The 22,352-nt window shown below is 37.7% G+C and overlaps 1 protein-coding gene across 1 annotated transcript; it reads right to left on the bottom strand.

Annotated features, from left to right (window-relative positions):
* Nucleotides 1-602: 602 nt before the first annotated feature.
* On the bottom strand, nt 603-1,325 carry LOC103438877 (E3 ubiquitin-protein ligase AIP2-like). Its single transcript, XM_008377420.3, has one exon. The coding sequence runs from the start codon at nt 1,323-1,325 to the stop codon at nt 603-605; it is 723 nt and encodes a 240-aa protein (XP_008375642.3).
* Nucleotides 1,326-22,352: the final 21,027 nt, after the last annotated feature.

Here is a 22,352-nt window from a genome sequence, read left to right as displayed (position 1 = left end):
GCTTTTTTATCATATATTTTTAATACATACGGTATTATCTACATTAAGGAGTGGGGGAGTGTAATAAGTCTCACAATGGACTAGCTATATATAATTTTATTCAAATTTGTCTTTGACAAGAATTAAATCTAAGATCTCTCGATTACAAGAGAAAATGAATATCAAGTGGCAACTTTTTTTTAACCATTTTGACTGAGAAAAATGACACACTATCTAAACATTATAAGAAACAATTATTATGTAAGGGAACCAGTCACTTTCAGTGGATTAGCTAGGGTTAGATTGGTACTATTGTAGTATGAGAAGTGATTTTTGCATACAAGACGGGTATGTAGAAATCACTTCTCATATGTATAAGTGACCGCAGTAAAATATTTAATCAGATTAACCAATAATGAACATCAAATTCAACCCAATATTCATAAAAATCTCAATCTTTCTATCATCACAGCAGTCAAGAATTTTGTTGTACGACAAATATTAAAACATAATTAGGTTCAAAAAGACCAAAATGCATAATAAATTGGGAAGTAAGATAACCAGATTAACCAATAACAAAACACATCAAATTCGACTCATTATTATGACAATAATTTCTATCATCATTCATCAGCAGGCATGGAGTACCTACACAACGGGCAAATCCTGCTTCTCTGCAGCCACTCCACAATACAATCTCCATGGTAAAGATGTGAGCACGGCATCCGAGTTGCTTCTGAGCCAACCATCATCTCCTCCCTGCAAATAGTACACATTGTTGAGGTTTCGACTATTGTCCTCTCCAACTCCTCAATGGACGATTTACTTGCCGGTACAAATTGAGGCTCATCACCACCATCCTCTACGTCCATGTCAGTGTCCCCAATATCTGACACGTCCATGTCAGTGTCCCCAATATCTGACAGGTATGTCCTAACTTCCACGTACACCCCCATATGAAAAACCTCTCGACTAGGAGGAAAATAACTATCATTATCCGTTGCCCAGGAGTAGGCTTTATACAATATTTCAGCTACTATGGGTGGATGAGCCTGGAGAGGAATATGAAGGCCCGAAAGTGTGTTGGATATTAGAATACCCATGTCAGTACTGTCTGGGTCAAATTGTAGTTCCATTGTGGCATCATTCACACTAAAGTGTTCTTCTATTTCTGCGTCCTCTTCTTCCACTTCCTCTGAAACCCTAGGCTGCTGGCTTCTGATTGTCGCCTTGATATACATCACGAAATGCGTGCTTTGTATGCTGTCTTCGAATTCATCAATGCCATGAACCCATGTATAACAATAAGGCTCACCCACCACTAATTCCCTTCCGTGACTTGCCATGGCCAAAGGGACATTTGGTTTTTCTTCTTGCCCTAGTTTGGTTTGAAATGATATAGAAGTCGATTGAGGACTTAATCTGCATTCTCTTAACCTTCCTATACTGTTTGCGAGCATTGATGATTTGCATTTCTGTATGTTCCATAAAAGTGAATCATTTTCCCAATCTTTGGATGAGGTGGGATGTCATAGAGCAAACAAAAACGGAAAAAAAATACTCCTTCCTCTTTTGTCGTTTCTTTCTTTTTCATTTTTGTGCTGAGTTTTCAAAATACAAATTTCGGTGCGCATGACAACTAGGAATTCGTCTGGAGGGGTATGTATGTTTTTTTTTTTTTTCTTTTTTTTTTCCCGTTGAACCGGAGGGGTACGTTAGTGAGCACCAATATGTTTCTGTGAGAATCCGTATTTTAAAAATGTTTGTTTCCTATTATCTGTAAGTACAGTTCATATCTTTGCATGGTTATTCCATGTAACTTTGTTGTGGTTTAGCAAATAGGCTTTTTGGATATATTTACATGTTCAACACCCTTATTATTAGGTTTTGGTGTCGTCATTTTGTATACTATTTTCATGCATTCACTGTGGGAAGTTTACCTTATTCCTATTTTGATAGAATCTGCTAGAAGTGCTTATTCCTAAGGCTATGATCTTGATTACTCCCCAAAACCTATGTATAATTTTAGTTGGGACTTTGAGCTAAGCCACGTATAATTAGGTAGCGAACTAATTATCTACAAACCGTAAGTCGCAAAACAAGATATAGTAGTTAATTGAATTTTATTTATTTTTAATTATATTAATACGATACTTACCTTATTCATCAAGGAGGAAAGCCTTGTTTCCACACTAACATGATACCATTTCGTCGTATAAGCATCGTAATTAGAACTGTCCATTCTCTTTACTATCACATGAAAATCATCTTAAAAAAATTATTTAATTTAAAGACTCTTTAGTCATTCATATGAACGAAGAACTTGACAATGCTCGTTATTGGGAACGAGAGAAGCATTATCCTTAATTCTCTGTAGAAGTTAGACTTTTCTTTCTCAAAACAGAATTTGATAATCTTTTTATTTTTTTTAAGTTAAATAACAATATAAAATCCCCATACACTCGATTTCGTATTTCAAGTGGTAATATCTAATGTTGAAGACTGTAGACTAACATAGAAGGAAACCTAATTAGCAGGGGATCAAGTGGAGGTTGAATTTGGAAGGGGCCGGTGCATTCACCAAGCCGAGACTTGCACTCATGAAAAGAAGATACAGAAAAAAAGAAGAGATAATATGCTCTTTTATAAAATTAACAGACTATATATCAATTACCACAAATACACTCATTAAAAAGTTTAACAATGATCCCATTAATTGATAATTCCAACTCAAAATATTTTTAATCAGAAAAATATATTTCTACAACCAGGTTTCTTAATTTAAAAAAAAAAAAAACCATAGCCAGGTTCATTTTGTAACAAAGAAACAAGATATATTCCATAGACGAGAAAACAAAAAAGAATATTGTTGTACTAAACAAATTGAGGACTTTAAAGTTATCATATTAATACAGATAACGTTTTACCGCAACGATAGAAATCAATAATGTCTATTCACTTTGGTGCGAGTTCGATCCCCAATGATCTCCCTCTTCCCTAATATTTAACAATCTAATCCACTAACGGTATGATTTGTTATTAAAAAAAATTATTCATATTAATCTACTAAATCCAGCAAAAAAAAAGAAGGAAAGTTGTTCGTATTAATGAGAATTGGTCATCATAGTCGATTAATTGTTGATACATCAAAGTCGATCTTCATTTGACAATTAATCTGTTAACAGTATATAATGAATGGTCAGATAGTGTGCCATGTGTCAATGGATTAGTAGGTTTGTTATAAGGAGGTTAAGGTAGTTATATTGTGTCTTAGTGAACAAGCCAGATAAGAGAATATATAACAAATGTAATGACTGTAATTCAAGATATACAAAATATTATAACAAATCATTTCTCTCTCTTTACATTTCTTTTCCTTATCTCTCTAAAAACCTTCATCATCATTTCTGCATTATTACATTTCTGCAACATAATTTGTTGCTTTACATGGTATCATTCGCCGATCGAGCTCTTCTTGCTTGAAAGGTTATCTCGCGATCTTGGATTTCTTGCTTCCGCCGCTCAAGATCTTCTTCTTCTCTGGTATCTTGGTTTTCTTGGTTTCGGAACTGTAATAGTTTCTCTATCTCGCGATTATTCGTCTTTACAATCGTGTCCGCCCAAGTGTTTGATATATTTCCTGTGTGAATTTTTTTTCTTCAACAAGCTGCAATGGTGACTGCTAACCAACTACAAATTGTGCAATCGCCAATCACCTTTCTTATTTCTACTGTTCCTACGTCGGTCACTATCAAACTTGATGATTCTAACTATCTCACTTGACATTTTCAGATGCAATTGCTACTTGAAGGTCATGGAATTATAGGGTTCTTGGATGGTTATCATCTTTGTCCTGCAAGGTTCGTTTCTTCTGGATCTGGGGATTCTGATGTTGATTCTGGGGATTCATCATCAAGAACTGAAACAGATGCATACAAGGTCTAGAAAATGAATGATCGAGCCTTGATGCAGCTCATCACTGTCACACTTTCGCGATCGGCAGTATCGTGTGTCATTGGAAGCACAAGTGCTCGAGAACTGTGGATTCGGCTCAAAGAACAATTCTCCATTGTTACTCGTGCAACCATATTCCAAATGAAGTCTGAGTTACAAAATATCAAGAAAGGCCCTGATTCCATATCCCAGTACTTGCAGAGAATCAAGGAAGCTCGTGATTATTTGGTAGCTGCAGGAGTGCATTTCGAAGATGATGACATTGTCATCTTAACTTGTAATGGATTATCGGGAAAATATAATGCCATCAGATCCATCATTCAAGGGCGAGAAAGTGTAATCTCTCTCAAAGACCTGAGATCTCAGTTGCTTGCTGAAGAAGCAATGGTTGAAAATACTTCTGTTACACCATTTCTTTCTGCAATGGTGGCCAAGAATTCTGAATCTGGTTTCAAGAACTCGTCTTTTTCATCCCATGGGTATTCTGGTGGTCATAACCAAGGGAGTTCTGCAAATTCAAGTCAAGGGTATTCAAGCACTCAACTTATCCACTTCAAGAACAATTATAACATGAACAAGGGCAGAGGTAAATTCAACTATAATACTAATTCTCGATTTGGGAATTCTAGAAATGTCTACAATACTTATGCTTCCGGTATTCTTGGTGCATCTCCATCACATTCCGCTTGTCAAATATGTGGAAAATTTTGTCATCTTGCTAATACATGTCAATTCAGAAATATTGATGCTGTCGTAGTTGAAGGATATTAAATTTGTGGCAAGAAAAATCACACTGCTCAGTTTTGCTATTTTCGAAATGAAAATATTTCTAGCACCACCCCTCAAATGACTGCAATGCATGTAAACTCCTCACCATCCACTCCAACATCAAATGCCTATTCGCAGCAGTTTTGGCTTACAGATTCAGAAGCCACAAATCATCTCACTGCAGACTTGCAGAACCTTTCTTTAGCTGCTCCTTTCTTTAGCTGCTCATTTCCCATCCACAGAGACCATTCAAACTGCCAATAGTGCAGGTTTATCAATTTCACATATTGGTTCATTTGTACACCTACTCAAAAATTGAAGCTTAATTCAGTGTTATATGTTCCAAGAATTACTCAGAATTTGTTATCTGTGCACATAATTTGTCTCGATAACAATTGTTGGCTAATTTTTTATGTTATTAATTTCTGGATTCAGGACAAAGCCACATGGATGATTCTGTACAAGGGGTAGTGCAATAATGTGCTATATCCAATACCAATATCAAGACCAACTGTGATCAAACATCAAGGATTTAAAGTTCAATTTCTTGGACAGCAAGTGCATTCCAGTTTCTGGCATAGTAGACTAGGTCACCCCTCTAATTCTATTGTCTCCACTATACTTAGAAAATCTAATATTCCAATACCTTCTGATGTATTACCATATGTGTGTCATTCCTGTTTACAAGGAAAATTCAGCAAGTTACCCTTTTCACTATCTGTGTCTAAATCTGTAATTCCTTTTGAAATAGTGCATAGTGATGTATAGGGTCCTGCTCCCTGTACCTCTATTGATGGTTATAAATACTATGTGACATTCATTGATGAATGCATTAGATATTGTTGGCTATTTCCTTTGCACAATAAAAGTGAAGTCTGTTCTGTGTTTATTGGGTTATATTAGTTCATTTTCAATCACTTTGAGTCTCTATTAAAACCTTACAGAGTGATAAGGGTGGGGAGTATACAAGTAATGTTTTTCAATCCTTCTTAATAGATAAAGGAATCACTCATCAATTATCATGTCCTCATATTCCAGAGTAAAATGGACTGATAGAAAGAAAACATAGGCATATTGTTGAAACCTTAATCACATTGCTACATAATGCATCCCTACCAACATTTTTTTGGTCATTTACTTGTCAAACTACAATATACCTTATCAACTGGATGCCTTCATCAACTATAAATAACCAGTCACTATTTGAGGTTCTTTTTCAATCTGTTCCAGATGTTCAACACATGCGGATTTTTGGTTGTGCATGTTTCCCATTATTAAAGCCCTATACTAGTAACAAACTGCAACCTAAAACCAAAATATGCATTTTTCTGGGATATGCATCTAAGTACAAGGGATATATTTGTTTTCAAGTTAGCTCAAAGCGATTTTACATCTCGAGACATGTTATATTTGATGAGTGTGATTTCCCATATTCTTCCCTTGTCCAAAAGTCATACATCCATTCACAAAAGTCTAATTTTGAAATTCCAGTGAGTTCAGTATCTATTACTAGTAAAAATACAATTATTGGAGCACCATCAAATCCTTTTGTGTCTAGTCCTAGTGTTACACCTAGCTCTGCCAATGCCAGATTTCATAATTCCCCAAATGCACTAGATATATCTCAGCCAACATTAACAGAAGACACAAGACAACCCATTACTGGCACTTCACCTCAGTGTACTTCCTTTGCCATTCCTGTGGTTCCTGAATTTCAACCAGAAACTTTACAAGTAATTCTTCCTATCCTTCCATTGAACTTACACCCTATGCAAACACGATCAAAGAGTGGAATTGCCATGGCCTCTGAGAATGCAGAAGTGGATTTATCTCAGATTGAACCAGTTTTTTACAAATCAGCTCTGAAATCTCCAGTATGGTTTAAAGCTATAGAAGAGGAAATACAAGCCTTACATTCTCAGCAAACTTGGTCCTTGGTTCCCTTACCATCAAATAGAAATCTTGTGGGGTGCAAGTGGGTCTTTAAGATCAAGAAGCATGCAGATGGAACTATTTCAAGATACAAGGCTAGGCTTGTGGCCAAGGGGTTCAATCAAGAGGTAGGTATAGATTATGGTGAAACATTCAGCCCTATGGTTAAGCCTACTACAATGAGACTTGTTCTTGCATTAGCTGCACAGTTTGGTTGGGGTTTAAGACAGCTTGATGTCAAAAATGCATTTTTGCATAGAATCTTGCAAGAAGAGGTATACATGGCACAACTTCCTAGTTTTATGGATTCTATATATTCATCATCAGTATGCAAACTTCACAAGTCTTTATATGGTCTCAAACAAGCCCCAAGGGCATGGAATGAGAGGTTTACTAATTTTCTGCCTTCTCTGGGGTTTCAGACAACTTATGCAGATACTTCATTATTTGTCAAACACACTGATTCTGGGGTTGTCAACCTCTTCCTTTATGTGGATGATATAATCATCACATGGAGTGCAACAACTATCATTCAAAAAGTCATTTGTGCATTGGTAACAAAATTTGATATCAAGGATCTGGGCTCACTCCACTATTTTCTTGGCATTCAAATTACATAAACTGCAAAAAGGTTATTTGTATCTCAGCATAAGTATGTTAATGATCTGTTGACAAAGACAGAAATGCATCAGTCAAAGCCCTGTGCTATTTCTTGCTTGCCTCATAATCAGATTCTTAAGGATGATGGAACACCATTTGATAATCCTGCATTGTATAGAAGCATAGTGGGAGCATTACAATATCTCACTTTCACAAGACTTGACATTGCATTTTCTCTGCATCAGGTTTGTCAGTTCATGCATTGTCCCATGGAGTCACATTACTTGGCTGTAAAAAGGATATTACGATATCTTAAGGGGACTCAACATTATGGTATTTAATATGTGAAAGGAGAGTTGGAGTTGAATACATTTAGTGATGCTGATTGGGCAAGGGATCCCAATGACAGAAGATCTACAACTGGATTTATTGTTTTCTTAGGCACCAATCCAATCTCGTGGTCATCCAAGAAGCAAAATACAGTATCTCGCTCATTAACGGAAGCTAAGTATAGAGCAATTGCTACAACAGCTACTGAGATCGATTGGATTAAACATATTCTTGCATTTCTGCAGATTGACATATCAACTCTATTGACAATGTTTTGTGATAATTTGTCAGCGATTGCGGTTACCTACAATCCATTGATGCATCAAAGAACCAAACATAGCGAGATTGACGTGCATTTTGTTTGAGAAAGGGTTGCTAAACAATTACTTCACATGCAGTTTGTATCCTCTACTGAGCAGTTTGCTGATATCCTGACAAAATGACTGTCTGCACCATTGTTTCGTGCTCATTGTTGCAATCTCAGGCTTCGTGATCCTCCTCCTGAGCTTGAGGGAGGATGTTAACAGTATATAATGAATGGTCAAATAGTGTGCCATGTGTCAATGGATTAGTAGGTTTGTTATAAGGAGGTTAAGGTAGTTATAAGGTGTCTTAGTGAACAAGCCAAATAAGAGAATATATAACAAATGTAATAACTGTAATTCAAGATATAGAAAATATTACAACAAATCATTTCTCTCTTTACATTTCTTTTCCTTATCTCTCTAAAAACCTTCATCATCATTTCTATAGTATTACATTTCTGCAACATATTCTATTGCTTTACAATTAATCAACTCAGTCCAACAAAAAGAAAAAAGGAAAGTTGTTCATATTAATGAGAATTGATACGTCAAAGTCGATTCATTTGACAATCCAGAAAGCAGAACAATGAGATTTCACATCATACAGACACATGGCAACCTTCGCTGTGTATTATCACCATCTGCAGGCATGGAAAACCGACACACGAGATAAAACCTACTTTTGTGCAGCCACTCCACAATGCAATTATCATCGAAAATATGTAAACACGGCATTCGAGTTGCTTCAGAATCAATCCTAATCTCCTCCATACAAACCAAACACGTTGTGGAGAATTCGACGTTCACCTTCTCCAACATCTCAATGGAAGCCTCACTTGCAAGAACAAAAGTAGGTTCGTTGCCATCATCATTAAAAGCCTCTGTAAAATCTGTGCTCTCGAATCTGTTTATGAAGTTCCAGTCAGCAACATAAATATAAATGGGCACGACTATATACAGAAAACCCTTGGCCCATCAGAATGATATTCCCTCTCGGCCTCAACGGCTTGGTATATAATTGTATCAACCATGTCTTCGTGAGCATAGGAGGGGACTTGAAATTGATCAGAAAGGGTTCGGTATATTTTAGTGCGCATGTCATGTTGATAGTTAGATTACTGAAGTTCGATCGATTATGGCCTCGCTGTCTTCCACACTCCAGTTATCCTTGTTTAAAATTAAGGATATGTCATCGTCAAAATTAATGGCGTGCTGCGACATGCATCGCCAGATTATGGCCCTGATATCCATCAAGAACTTGTTATGTAGCAACTGCTGGCCGGTTTCGGGTTCAATAACTCATTGCAGCCATGCCCTACAATAAGCATCACCCACCACTTTCCAATTTTCAGCGACTATCAATATTTATATCTAGAGTACAAAAAAAGACTAAGAAAGAAAACGAAGAAGACCCATATGTATATGCTTTCAAGTTTGAATAGTAGTATTGAAAGTGATGTACTGGACATTGGAAGTGATGTAGACATGAGTTGCAGCTGTCAGCTGTCACTTTTGGACATTGGAAATGATGTATTGCTTTTTCAACACACAATCACATGTGTGAGTTGTAGCTGTCACTTTTCCTTTGTCCCTTAATTTGCTCCTTAATTCATGGTCTTGTGTTTTATTGAAACTTTTAAGTAGGGTTAGCTGGATTATTTTTTGGTTCTTTATATGACCTAATATCAGGCTTTGTCTATAGGCCTTTAAGCCACTTTCAAGCTTTATATAAGAGCTTCTCCATTGTACTTGTTTTCTCATGATGAATTATACAAATAGTTGAAACTAAAAAGTTCAATATGGTATTAGGAACCATAGGGTCTTGTCTTTGTTGTTTTTTTCTTTAGTTCATTTTTCCTTCTGTTCATCATTTGTTGAGATGGCAGAAGACAATCCATTCGGTTATGAGAATACAAGTTCCTCAACCTCCACACCAACCAACATGATACATGGTGAGATCAATCCAAACCAACGATTGTGCTCAGTATTGTTGAATGAGTTCAATTATTTGCCTTGGTCACGAGCTGTCTCTCTTGCCCTAGAAGGAAGATCGAAGCTAGGGTACGTAAATGGAACCATCAAGTCTCCGGAATCCACCTCACACTTTTTTGATACATAGCACTCAAATGATCAGTTCGTAATGTCTTGGATTCTCAACTCAATGGAGCCCAAGTTGTCGGAGCTCTTCAGCTATTCAGGATCTCACACCTATTATGGGAATCTGTTAAGGAAATGTATGGCAGCCAAAACAATGCTGCCTTTGTATTTGAACTAAAGAAGAGTCTTGCTGGCTTAAAGCAAGGTGACCAATCTTTCGTTCAGCACCTTGGAAGCATGAAATCTATGTGGAATGAGCTTGATCTATACCGTCCACACACAACCGAATCCGCTGTGCTCTTGAAAAGGGCTGATGAAGATAAAGTGTTTCAACTGTTAGCAAGTTTGGGAGCTGAGTATGAAGATCTTCGTAATTATTTGCTAATGACCCCAGAATTACCATCATTCATCAGCGTATGTCATGCAGTTCAAAGGGAAGAAACTCGAAGAAAAGTAATGCATATTGAGCCAAAGTTTAGCTCTGAGGCTAGGGTTTTCACTAGCAACCACAAAATTTCTGGTGAAAGAGTTTTTAATGGGAAGAAGGCTGACTAGAAGTGCACATATTGCAACATTAAGGGGCACCTACAGGAAAAATGTTAGATCTTACATCCTGAGTTAAAACCTAAGTTTGACAAGGAAGGGAAAATGATCAAAGATGGGAAAGGGTTTACTCCAAAAGCCATCCGTGCAACTAGTTGTTCAACTGATGAAATGACAAACTTCACTTCAAATCCAATTTCCTTGATTAATGAATTTGCTACCTTTCTCCAAAGAAAGAACGGGACCATTGAGAATGAAAAGATGATCACTGAAAACTCCATTGCCATGCTTGGAAAATTATCTGGCTTCTTGGCACGTTCAGATACCACAATGCACGGCAATATCCCAAGTATTGTCAGTGCACTCTCCACTGCTCTCAATGCACATCTCACACATGATTTTTGGATTGTAGACTCAGGTGCCCCTAATCATATAACTAATAAAACATCTTGTCTACATGAGTTTCAAAAATTAACTGATCCTACTCATGTATCTGTAGCAAATGGTAAAGAGGAACTTGTTCTAGGAAAAGGAAAAATTAGGTTGATAGGTAATGATGTAGAGTCTGATCGGATCATATTTATATATATTTTTACTTCGAATTCACTCGTCTTTTCTTAGTTAGTTCCTTATATTTTTGAGCTATTTACGTTATTTTTGTGTTTATAGGATCTGTTATGCAAAGAAAATAAAAATAGCACAAATGAGTTTTAAATAATAAACAGAATAGTTACTTCGAACATTATGATTTTTTTGTAGGTCAATTAATTTAGTTTATTCATTGCGATTATAATGGAAGTCGAAGAGTTAATTGAAGTCATTATTTGTCTATTTTCTGATCGCCAACTTCAAGCAAATTCTCTTGCTTGCAGAGTTCCTAAAGACGTGACTTGCCTAAGAATTGTGGAATGCATTTCGGGAGTCAATACTCGTAGTAAGCTGTTTAGAAGTGCAATTGCCCATCAGATGCTTCTTAGCTGTTATGATCATAAGCAAGCGTGGCTTTCCAACTAGACAACAAAAGCAGCTGGGGGAGAAAACAGAAAGAATAAGGAAGAATAAAATAAAAAGGAGTGGGCTGCCTTTGGCAGCTGTAAGGATAGGAGAGAGAGCACTGAGGCAGTGCGAAAAGATTAAAAGCAGAGGAGTACAACGTATAATAAAAGGTGGCAGACAGAGAGGAGTGGAAAACAGGGGGGAGAGAAATAATGAGAAAAGAAGGAATAAAAGAGATTAACGGGAGGAACCAAGGGGAGGACGGAGAGGAAGCTGCCTTTGGGCAGCGTGAGCGCAGGGATAGACACGGGGGGCAGCAAGGCTGCCAGAAAGAATAGAAGAAAAATAATAGAGGCGGAAAGGAAATTGGGGGAGAGAGGAGCTGCCTTTGGCAGCGTGGAGAGCTGCGGGGAGGAAAATCACGGGACAGCGAAGAGGACCGGATAGAAGAAAAATAAGAGAGAGGTCAGAGAGTCCAAAAGGTTGCATTTGGGCAGCGGGATATAAGAGAGTGCAGGAAAGACTGACGTGGGGGGCTGCCTGGCAGCTAGAGGGATAGCGTGAAAAGGTCAGCACGGGGAAAGGCAGAAGGCAATATGGGAGAGGTGAGAACAGGCGCTGCCATGGGCAGCGTGGCCAAGCAAGAGGAAAGCTGCCATTTGGCAGCTTGAGCATGGGGGGGCTGACGGGCAGAGCAGAAACCGAGGGGGAGACTGACAGCGTAAGAAAAGCCTCAGGGAGACTGTGACGCAGTGAGGGAAGACGCCAGTGAAGAAAGCAGCAAGCTGTTCTCTCTTTCGGTTAAATCTTTCCAAACTTATATTTTATTTCTGTTTTCATAATGTGTAATTAAATTTATTTTGGCTAGAGGTTAATTCAAAGCCATGAATATGTTTGTAATATGAATTGATTACCTTCAGTTGTGATTTCTGAGTTGTGATTTAATTTGCTTAACTGCTTGATTGATAACTTATTTTTGTATGTCGATTAAGGATGCATACTTAATTTACATGCATGAATTTGATGCTAGAATATAAGTGAGTTTCACCTAATCGTTATGAACTTATATTCACAAGTAGTGAAGGTTGCTAGTCACAATCACGTTAAGTAAATTCTTGGCATAAGTTTCATGCAAATCATAGTAACGAGTGCCTCGTCAATGCTTATGTTTTTCATAGAACTTAATGATTCTTGCTTGTATCTCTATTATGCAATTCATGTAGGGAACTTGTAGGGAATGTTTTGGGTTGTCGTATGCAATCATCCAACCCAATAACTTGTGGAAAAACTGAAGGTTAATTAGTGCAATTCACGGTTAATTTGGGGCGTTGAGATTTACAATTTATTGAAAGAACAACTGAAAATCAATTTAGGTTGCATATGTGTCATGTGTGGAGAAGAACCCTCTAGCTAGTCTGTCACCTATCCTTTCACCTTAATTTCATGTTTTTGTCAATTCTGTAATTTATTTAAGTTTAATTTACTTCTCGTCAAAACCAAACACCCCCCATTATTAAATTATATTATTTAGTTAGTTTTCATTGTTGTTAGTCTTTTAATTCAATTTCCGTCCATTTCAGTTCCTAGTGTCTAATTTGATTGTTTTCATTATTTTGAGTCTTTCTAAGTGTGTTTCGAGGTATTAGAGTTTTTAGCCTAGTTTTGTGTACTTGAGTCTTGTTTAATATTTTTAAATTAATTTAGAATAGATTAGCAATCCCTCCTAATCCCCGGCCTAGAACGATACCCTACTTACATCTATACTACAATTGTCAAAAAGAGGGTTTAATTTGTGTGTCAAGTAATTCTCGCATCAAATTTTAAATACCCCCATACTTAACTTTTGCTAGTCCTCGAGCAAAACAAAGAAAACATAAAAAAGTAATAACATGAAAAACATTAGTTTCCCTCTATGTGACCCTCATAGAATTTCATTCAAGAAAACAAATCATCAAGAACCATAGCTAGCATCAAGGAACTAATCCAAGTTCATCTTCCTAATTCAAATATTAGCAGTAATCTTTAAATCATCCTTGAAGTGTAGTGTGTGAGATAGCCATGCTAATGCAATTTCAAGTTTTTATTTTTAAAATCATCATATGCAAACTAGCGACCTTCTCACTAGATATGCACTCAATCACACATGTGTTTAGTTTTAATGTGTTTCGCTCAAATAATCAAATGTGAAATTTCTACCATAAGCTTGCATAAAGATCACTTCTCCACAGTCATAATTGCAAAACTTAAATCAAGAGGACTTTTATTGGATGTAATGAGGCTTAGGGATAGGGTTATTGAAACGAAAGAATAGGAAAACACAAGTTCCAAGCTACATTGCAAGCAATTCTTTTGTTTAGATTTATAAGAACTCAATCTTTCCAGCGATTCTTCTAGCACCTCCAACCACACCCTTAAACTGAAACTTTAAAAACTTTTTATTTTCTTTGTATACAATCCTTCTTTTTTTTTTCTTTTTTTCTTCTTTTTTTTTTTTTTTTTTTTTTTTTTAAATACAAACATGAAATACCCCATACTTATCCTTTTGCCAAACACCTTCAAAGTACTTCACAAATATTTCTCATAAGACAATCTCACATTGCTCACTAGCTTGCTTGGAAAGGGTAAGGAAAAATGTTTCAGGTATAAGGGTAGACATATCTGGTGATAAGAAATAAAAGGCTCAACATACACGGCTCAAATTGGCAATCTAATGATATCATTTTTATTTGGGAAACATGGTTATTTGGGCCATAGTGGTAAACCTAATGCCTCTATCATTTCCAAGTTCATGCAATCAATGACAAACATTTCGAAATATCGTTACGCAAGTTCTAGAGATGTATTTCACATAAGTTCATCACACATGAAAGAATAGGAGTATGAAAAATGCACACACTTTCAATAGGCTCAAAAACTCACATAGGATGTAAATGGTCACTAAATTCACATATGAAGCTTTAAGTCATACTTTAGTTTCACATTAACAAGGCTATGTGCATTTGGTTTTTCAAAGATGATCAAACATGTACAAAACTAACAAGAGAATTAGGAATTTCACAAAACACATGTTAACTAAGTTCTTGATAATCATGATTCAAATTTGATCTAATTATATCATTGGGTCGGGAAACTAACAAAAATCTAATTCAAAACAATAAGGGAAACAAGACCATATTTTTGGATTTTTTAAATTTTCCGATTTTTTAATAATTTTTTTTTTAAAGAAAACAAAACTAATTAAGAAAACAAAAAGCAACAACACAGAAACAAATGAAACCAGTTCGTAGTCGAAGGTACAAAAAATTTTAATTTGGTCATTTTTTATACTATTTACCCCCAAACTTAAACTGGACATTGTCCCCAATGTCAGAAAACACTATAATGCAAATAAAAATAAAATAAATAAATAATAAGAAACAAAATAAAACAATTGGATTGAAAACTTCCCTAATTTGCAGTAAAATCAAGCGATGACCCCCAAGCTAAAATTCTGCAATCAACTTCAAGGGTGGAAATAACCAAAAGTTCCTGCAAAGAAAAGAAAAGAAATAATTCAGTTAAGTAACACAAGAAAATATAAAAAAAAATTGCAAACGAAAAATTGAAAATCACGATAAAAGACAATGAATAGAACTAATAAGTGATCATTGGTCGTGCTTGTTGACTTTCCACAGCTTTCCTCTTGAACGGGGTGACACTTAGCTTTTTACTTGCAAGTGATGATTTGATGATATTGTACGGCGAAGCTTTGCTCTTTGGTGATGTTGCAGTTCCTTATTTGTTCTCCAAGCAGATGTGGCAGCTTCTCTAGTTCTTCAGCTCGGACTCCTTGTGCTGGGTTGATTGTACGAGCTGCATTCTTCTCTGCTTGTTTCCTCTGCATGGCGGGCAGGCACGAGGTAGAGGTATTGGTCTGTTTCTTTCTTCAATCTTTCCAAGTGCCCACCTCTTGCTTTCTTTCTCCTTGTCCCTAGTTGAGGATGAATCAGCACGTTGTCTCCACATGCTTCGAGGTATCATCTTCACTTCCCTTATACGTGAGAGACGAAGAGGAAACATAAGATGATGAGTACTCGAGAGCAAGTGCTGGCTGGAGAAAGGACAGGGAGAAAGCATGATATGAGATACTCTTGCTTTCAACCTTTATGATATGAAATACTTTTGCTTTGAATGTGTTGTTCGCAGGAGTATCCCACGGAATGAGGAACACAGAGTAACTTAGGAGGATTCTTTGGGGATGCATTTTCGGAGATGAAGAAGGTTTGAGTGAGGCTACTTTGCAATGAAGTTTAACATTTATAGAATTTTCTTAATGGCTGGTAGAGGTACTGTTCAATTATCCCAGGGTTACCGACACGAGTAAAAGAACAGTGCAACGTGCTTTCCCACTTCACCATAAATTTTTGACCAGCTATTCGTGATTTCCGCAAAGCAAATTCCTCATTGATATCTGGAATCGGCGCTTCGAGCTCTGAGCATCGTCGATTGTAGAGGTAGCATGTGACACGTGCGGATAAATCTGGAAAAGAAGATTTGCCCGTGGGTTGAAGCCCAGCTTTTGAGAAAGCTAGCGTGTCTTTGACTGTTGAATTTCCCTCTTCGATTTCTGAATTGGTGCTTCGACAAACTGCCCGAGATTTTCGCAAAGCAATTTGCGTGTGACAAGTGACGACACGTCTGGACAAATTGATCTTTTGAAATCCAGGGTTCGGCTCGTGGTTTCTGAGCAAGCCCAGCCTTTAAGAAATGAAACGCCTCTTTTGAGAAAAGAATCCGGCTTTTGAGAAAGGAAACTCCTCTTTTGAGAAAAGAATCAGGCGTTTAAGAACGGAGCCCCGACTCTTCGATTTGCGAGAGGACGCTTCATCGATTTCTGAGGAGCGCCTCTTTGATTTCTTCTTTTAATAGAGGCGCTAATTTTGTTCCACAACACACTTGAGCTCCCTCCTGTAAACACTCCCTTCTTGCACTTGTTTAATCTTGATCAGTCATCCTCTCTTCTTTCTTCACCACCTCTGAAAATGTCTGGCCCTTCCGATCGTCGTTTTGACTTGAACCTTGGTGAAGAGGCAGCTCCGCCTTCACCAGACAACATATGGCGCCCATCCTTCATATCCCCTACCGGTCCCCTTACCGTGGGGGATTCGGTGATGAAAAATGATATGACAGCTGCGGTGATGGCCCGGAACCTTGTCACCCCAAGAGATAACAGACTGCTCGCTAGACGGTCTGATGAATTGGCGGTTAAGGAGTCTCTGGCTCTTAGCATGCAGTGTGCGGGTTCTGTATCCAACATGGCCCAACGCCTATTTGCTCGAACCCGTCACGTTGAATCATTGGTGGCTGAAATACAGAGTCTCAAAGAGGAGATTAGAGGACTCAAGCATGAAAATAAACAATTGCACAAGCTTGCACACAATTATGCCACAAACATGAAGAGGAAAATTGACCAGCTGCAAGACACTGATGGTCAAATTTTACTTGATCATCGGAGGTTTGTGGGTTTGTTCCAACCGCATCTTCCTTCGTCTTCTGGGGCGGCACCGCGTAGTGAAGCTCCAACTGATCAACCTCCGATACCTCCTCCTTCCGTGGCCCAGCCGACTGCTGAAGCACCACCGACTACTGAAGCACTACCTGACCAATGAATGCTATTAGTTTACACATCATTGTAAAATATTTTTACTTTTATGTTTTTTTTTTTTATCAATGTGTTTTGTTTTGTTTTGTTTTGTTTTGTTTTTTTTTTTTAAATCAATGTAAAAAGACTTTGGTTAACCTTCCCCCACACTTAAACTAAATAACACAAACTCACAGAAATCAACCAAATAACACAACTAACTAAACAAAACAAAATGAAAGCAGTAAAGATAAGGGTGTAAGAATTCAAATCTGATTTGGTTAGCGATTCCAAAGTCTTCCTTCGTTGAATGCTTGGGTTGCCTCCCAAGAAGCGCTTGATTTAACGTCTTTAGCCGGACGAATCTTTCCTTTAAATTCCCCTCGGCTCCAAAGCATGGAATTTATCTTTTAATGGGAGGTGATACTTGAAATGATTCGGCAATGGTTTAAATTCAAGAGTGGGTGCCTGAATCATCAAAATCAGAAACATGTTAGTATAAATTAAAATTGAAATTGGAGAAGATGGCTTACTTTCTTTTTCCGACACAAACTCAATGACAAACACCACATTTGTGAACATTTCAGGGACTTTAAACTTGGCCAGGTTTACTATGATGGTTGTGGCTTGTCCCATGTCATCAAACTCAACTGCTTTGGGCTTGATTGTCTCATGCACAACCTCTTGGATGTATTCTTGATATGCTTCAACCACTTCATTCTCTTGAATCCCTTTTCTTGGTGTGCAAGGTTCTTTGAACATTTCAATAATATCGGGAACTTGTTTTGGTGCACCAAGAATTAGGATATCACTTTGCACCTTTGGAAGAGCTTCCACAATGTCTTTTTCACTCTCTTTGATATTTGGAATCAAAAACCTGCAAGGAAAAAGGACATTTGGTGGAATAATGTTAGAATGAAGTGAATTTAGAACTTCCTCACCTGAGTTGGATGACATAGGGATTTGAGGAGCTTGCAGCAAGAATTCTTCTAAACTGCCCAGGTCGTCCTCCTCCTCTTCTGCTTGCAGCAGCAATTCATCCATGTTCGGGCTGTGTTTGGATAGTTCTGGGATAGCTTCATCCTTCATGTCACCTTCCAAAGTGATGGCTTCATCGATTTCACTTTCTGCCTTTGAATTTGCAATGTTTGAGTTGGAAAGTTCACTTTGATCTCGAATCTGTGCCATGAATTCCACAATCTGCCCAACTTGCATTTCCAATTCGTCCACTCTTTTGACTCGGTCTTGCATCTCCTGGTTTTGATTTTCTACTCCCTGATTCAAAGAGGTGAGTAACTTATTAAGTGTATCATTATCCAAGGATGTACCTGAATTGAATTGGGTTGATTGTTGTGGTGGCTGTGACGGTTCATATGGCCACTGATAGAACTCTTCCGATGGCGGCAATTGTTCTTCTTTTCGTAAACCCTGCGCCACAGAAATTAGTCCTTCAAGAATTTCATTATAATTCATGGGCATACTTTGATTTGATTGGAATTGTTGTGGGGGATGCTGTGGTGGCTGCATAGGTCTTGAATAGAACTCGTCTTGCTGCCAATATCCACCTTGTTGAAATTGTTGAGGTTCATCCCACATATAATATGAATTACCTCTCCAATCTGTATTGCAAGCGTTGGAAAACATGTTGCCCCTTGATTGGTTATAACCTTGATATCCCCAAACATCTTCATTGGCAGAAAATTGAGGACTTTGATATCCTTGCCCATAGGGCACATCAAGTGTAGGGACACTTGGCATTGTGGTCCGTTCGGCATTATGAGTCAATTGAGCAGTGAGCTGTGCCAATTGAGCTTGAATGGTCGCAAGTGCCATGTCTCGCTCCATTTGTACCTAAAATCAAAGAAAGAAAAATAAATCAAATATCAAAAGTAAAATACACAAACACCAATATAAACATAAACAAAAACAAAAATAAAGGGATTAGCAAAGTTGCTAATCCCCGGCAACGGCGCCAAAATTTGATGCGAGAATTACTTGACACACAAATTAAACCCTCTTTTTGACAATTGTAGTATAGATGTAAGTAGGGTATCGTTCTAGGCCGGGGATTAGGAGGGATTGCTAATCTATTCTAAATTAATTTAAAAATATTAAACAAGACTCAAGTACACAAAACTAGGCTAAAAACTCTAATACCTCGAAACACACTTAGAAAGACTCAAAATAATGAAAACAATCAAATTAGACACTAGGAACTGAAATGGACGGAAATTGAATTAAAAGACTAACAACAATGAAAACTAACTAAATAATATAATTTAATAATGGGGGGTGTTTGGTTTTGACGAGAAGTAAATTAAACTTAAATAAATTACAGAATTGACAAAAACATGAAATTAAGGTGAAAGGATAGGTGACAGACTAGCTAGAGGGTTCTTCTCCACACATGACACATATGCAACCTAAATTGATTTTCAGTTGTTCTTTCAATAAATTGTAAATCTCAACGCCCCAAATTAACCGTGAATTGCACTAATTAACCTTCAGTTTTTCCACAAGTTATTGGGTTGGATGATTGCATACGACAACCCAAAACATTCCCTACAAGTTCCCTACATGAATTGCATAATAGAGATACAAGCAAGAATCATTAAGTTCTATGAAAAACATAAGCATTGACGAGGCACTCGTTACTATGATTTGCATGAAACTTATGCCAAGAATTTACTTAACGTGATTGTGACTAGCAACCTTCACTACTTGTGAATATAAGTTCATAACGATTAGGTGAAACTCACTTATATTCTAGCATCAAATTCATGCATGTAAATTAAGTATGCATCCTTAATCGACATACAAAAATAAGTTATCAATCAAGCAGTTAAGCAAATTAAATCACAACTCAGAAATCACAACTGAAGGTAATCAATTCATATTACAAACATATTCATGGCTTTGAATTAACCTCTAGCCAAAATAAATTTAATTACACATTATGAAAACAGAAATAAAATATAAGTTTGGAAAGATTTAACCGAAAGAGAGAACAGCTTGCTGCTTTCTTCACTGGCGTCTTCCCTCACTGCGTCACAGTCTCCCTGAGGCTTTTCTTACGCTGTCAGTCTCCCCCTCGGTTTCTGCTCAGCCCGTCAGCCCCCCCATGCTCAAGCTGCCAAATGGCAGCTTTCCTCTTGCTTGGCCACGCTGCCCATGGCAGCGCCTGTTCTCACCTCTCCCATATTGCCTTCTGCCTTTCCCCGTGCTGACCTTTTCACGCTGTCCCTCTAGCTGCCAGGCAGCCCCCCACGTCAGTCTTTCCTGCACTCTCTTATATCCCGCTGCCCAAATGCAGCCTTTTGGACTCTCTGACCTCTCTCTTATTTTTCTTCTATCCGGTCCTCTTCGCTGTCCCGTGATTTTCCTCCCCGCAGCTCTCCACGCTGCCAAAGGCAGCTCCTCTCTCCCCCAATTTCCTTTCCGCCTCTATTATTTTTCTTCTATTCTTTCTGGCAGCCTTGCTGCCCCCCGTGTCTATCCCTGCGCTCACGCTGCCCAAAGGCAGCTTCCTCTCCGTCCTCCCCTTGGTTCCTCCCGTTAATCTCTTTTATTCCTTCTTTTCTCATTATTTCTCTCCCCCCCTGTTTTCCACTCCTCTCTGTCTGCCACCTTTTATTATACGTTGTACTCCTCTGCTTTTAATCTTTCCGCACTGCCTCAGTGCTCTCTCTCCTATCCTTACAGCTGCCAAAGGCAGCCCACTCCTTTTTATTTTATTCTTCCTTATTCTTTCTGTTTTCTCCCCCAGCTGCTTTTGTTGTCTAGTTGGAAAGCCACGCTTGCTTATGATCATAACAGCTAAGAAGCATCTGATGGGCAATTGCATTTCTAAACAGCTTACTACGAGTATTGACTCCCGAAATGCATTCCACAATTCTTAGGCAAGTCACGTCTTTAGGAACTCTGCAAGCAAGAGAATTTGCTTGAAGTTGGCGATCAGAAAATAGACAAATAATGACTTCAATTAACTCTTCGACTTCCATTATAATCGCAATGAATAAACTAAATTAATTGACCTACAAAAAAATCATAATGTTCGAAGTAACTATTCTGTTTATTATTTAAAACTCATTTGTGCTATTTTTATTTTCTTTGCATAACAGATCCTATAAACACAAAAATAACGTAAATAGCTCAAAAATATAAGGAACTAACTAAGAAAAGACGAGTGAATTCGAAGTAAAAATATATATAAATATGATCCGATCAGAGTCCACTGCACTTTACGTACGTTCATTTCCATTCCAGCTTTCGTCCGTAGGAAAAATCACGCACACTTTGGACTGCCTTGCCATATTTTCTCCTCATAACGTTGTGTTTCAGGATCGAGTTACTCAGAAGAAGATTGGTGAAGGGTTCTTCTTAAATGGTCTATACTACCTCTCAAAGAATTTCAATCTTGTTAAGGATTTCATGGAAAACCTAAGTCATGCCCAGGAGTACCAACTTTGGCACCAACGTCTTGCTCATCCCTCAAAACCAGTGATGTCTAAGTTATTTCCAAATTTTTGTAAAAGCACACATGAGTGCGAGACCTGTCAAATGTCAAAATCCACTAGGCTGCCTTTTGTATCCTCTCAGTCTAGAACCAGTAAGCTTTTTGAAGTTGTCCACTCAGATATTTGGGGACCTTCTCGTGTTGAGTCATTCGATGGATACAAGTATTATGTCACTTTTATTGATGATTATTCTAGGGTTACCTGGGTGTATCTTTTAAAGTTTAAAGGTGATTTTTTTGAAGCTTTCAAAGACTTTCACAAACTAATAACCAATCAATTCGCCTCTAAATTATATACCTCAAGGTCAGATAATGGCATCGAGTATACATCCAATAACATGTCCAATTATTTGAGCAATCATGGCATCTTACATCAAACTAGTTGTGTTGGTACACTACAACAAAACGGTGTCGCCGAGCGAAAGAATAGGGATTTGTTGGAGAAAACAAGGTCCCTTATGTTTCAAATGCAAGTTCCCAAGAGATTCTGGTCCCAAGCACTTCTCACTGCAACCTACATTATTAACAGACTTCCAACTCGTGTGTTGAATGCCAAGTCACCTTTTGAAGTCATGAAAGGAAAAACCGTTGATTTGACTCATCTCAGGATCTTTGGATGTACTTGTTATGTCTACATCCAAGCTACTCATCATGATAAACTAGAACCTAGAGCTGTGAAATGTGCATTTATGGGGTACTCTAGTTCTCAAAA

This window comes from Malus domestica, chromosome 07, assembly GCF_042453785.1.
Source record: "Malus domestica chromosome 07, GDT2T_hap1".
NCBI lineage: Eukaryota > Viridiplantae > Streptophyta > Magnoliopsida > Rosales > Rosaceae > Malus > Malus domestica.
Note: the sequence above shows the minus strand (reverse complement) of the source record. Positions and strands in the feature narration are given on the sequence as shown.

Bases quoted from the DNA above. Each gene is read 5' to 3' on its own strand.
- LOC103438877 (XM_008377420.3), bottom strand. From the start codon at position 1,325: ATGGCAAGTCACGGAAGGGAATTAGTGGTGGGTGAGCCTTATTGTTAT.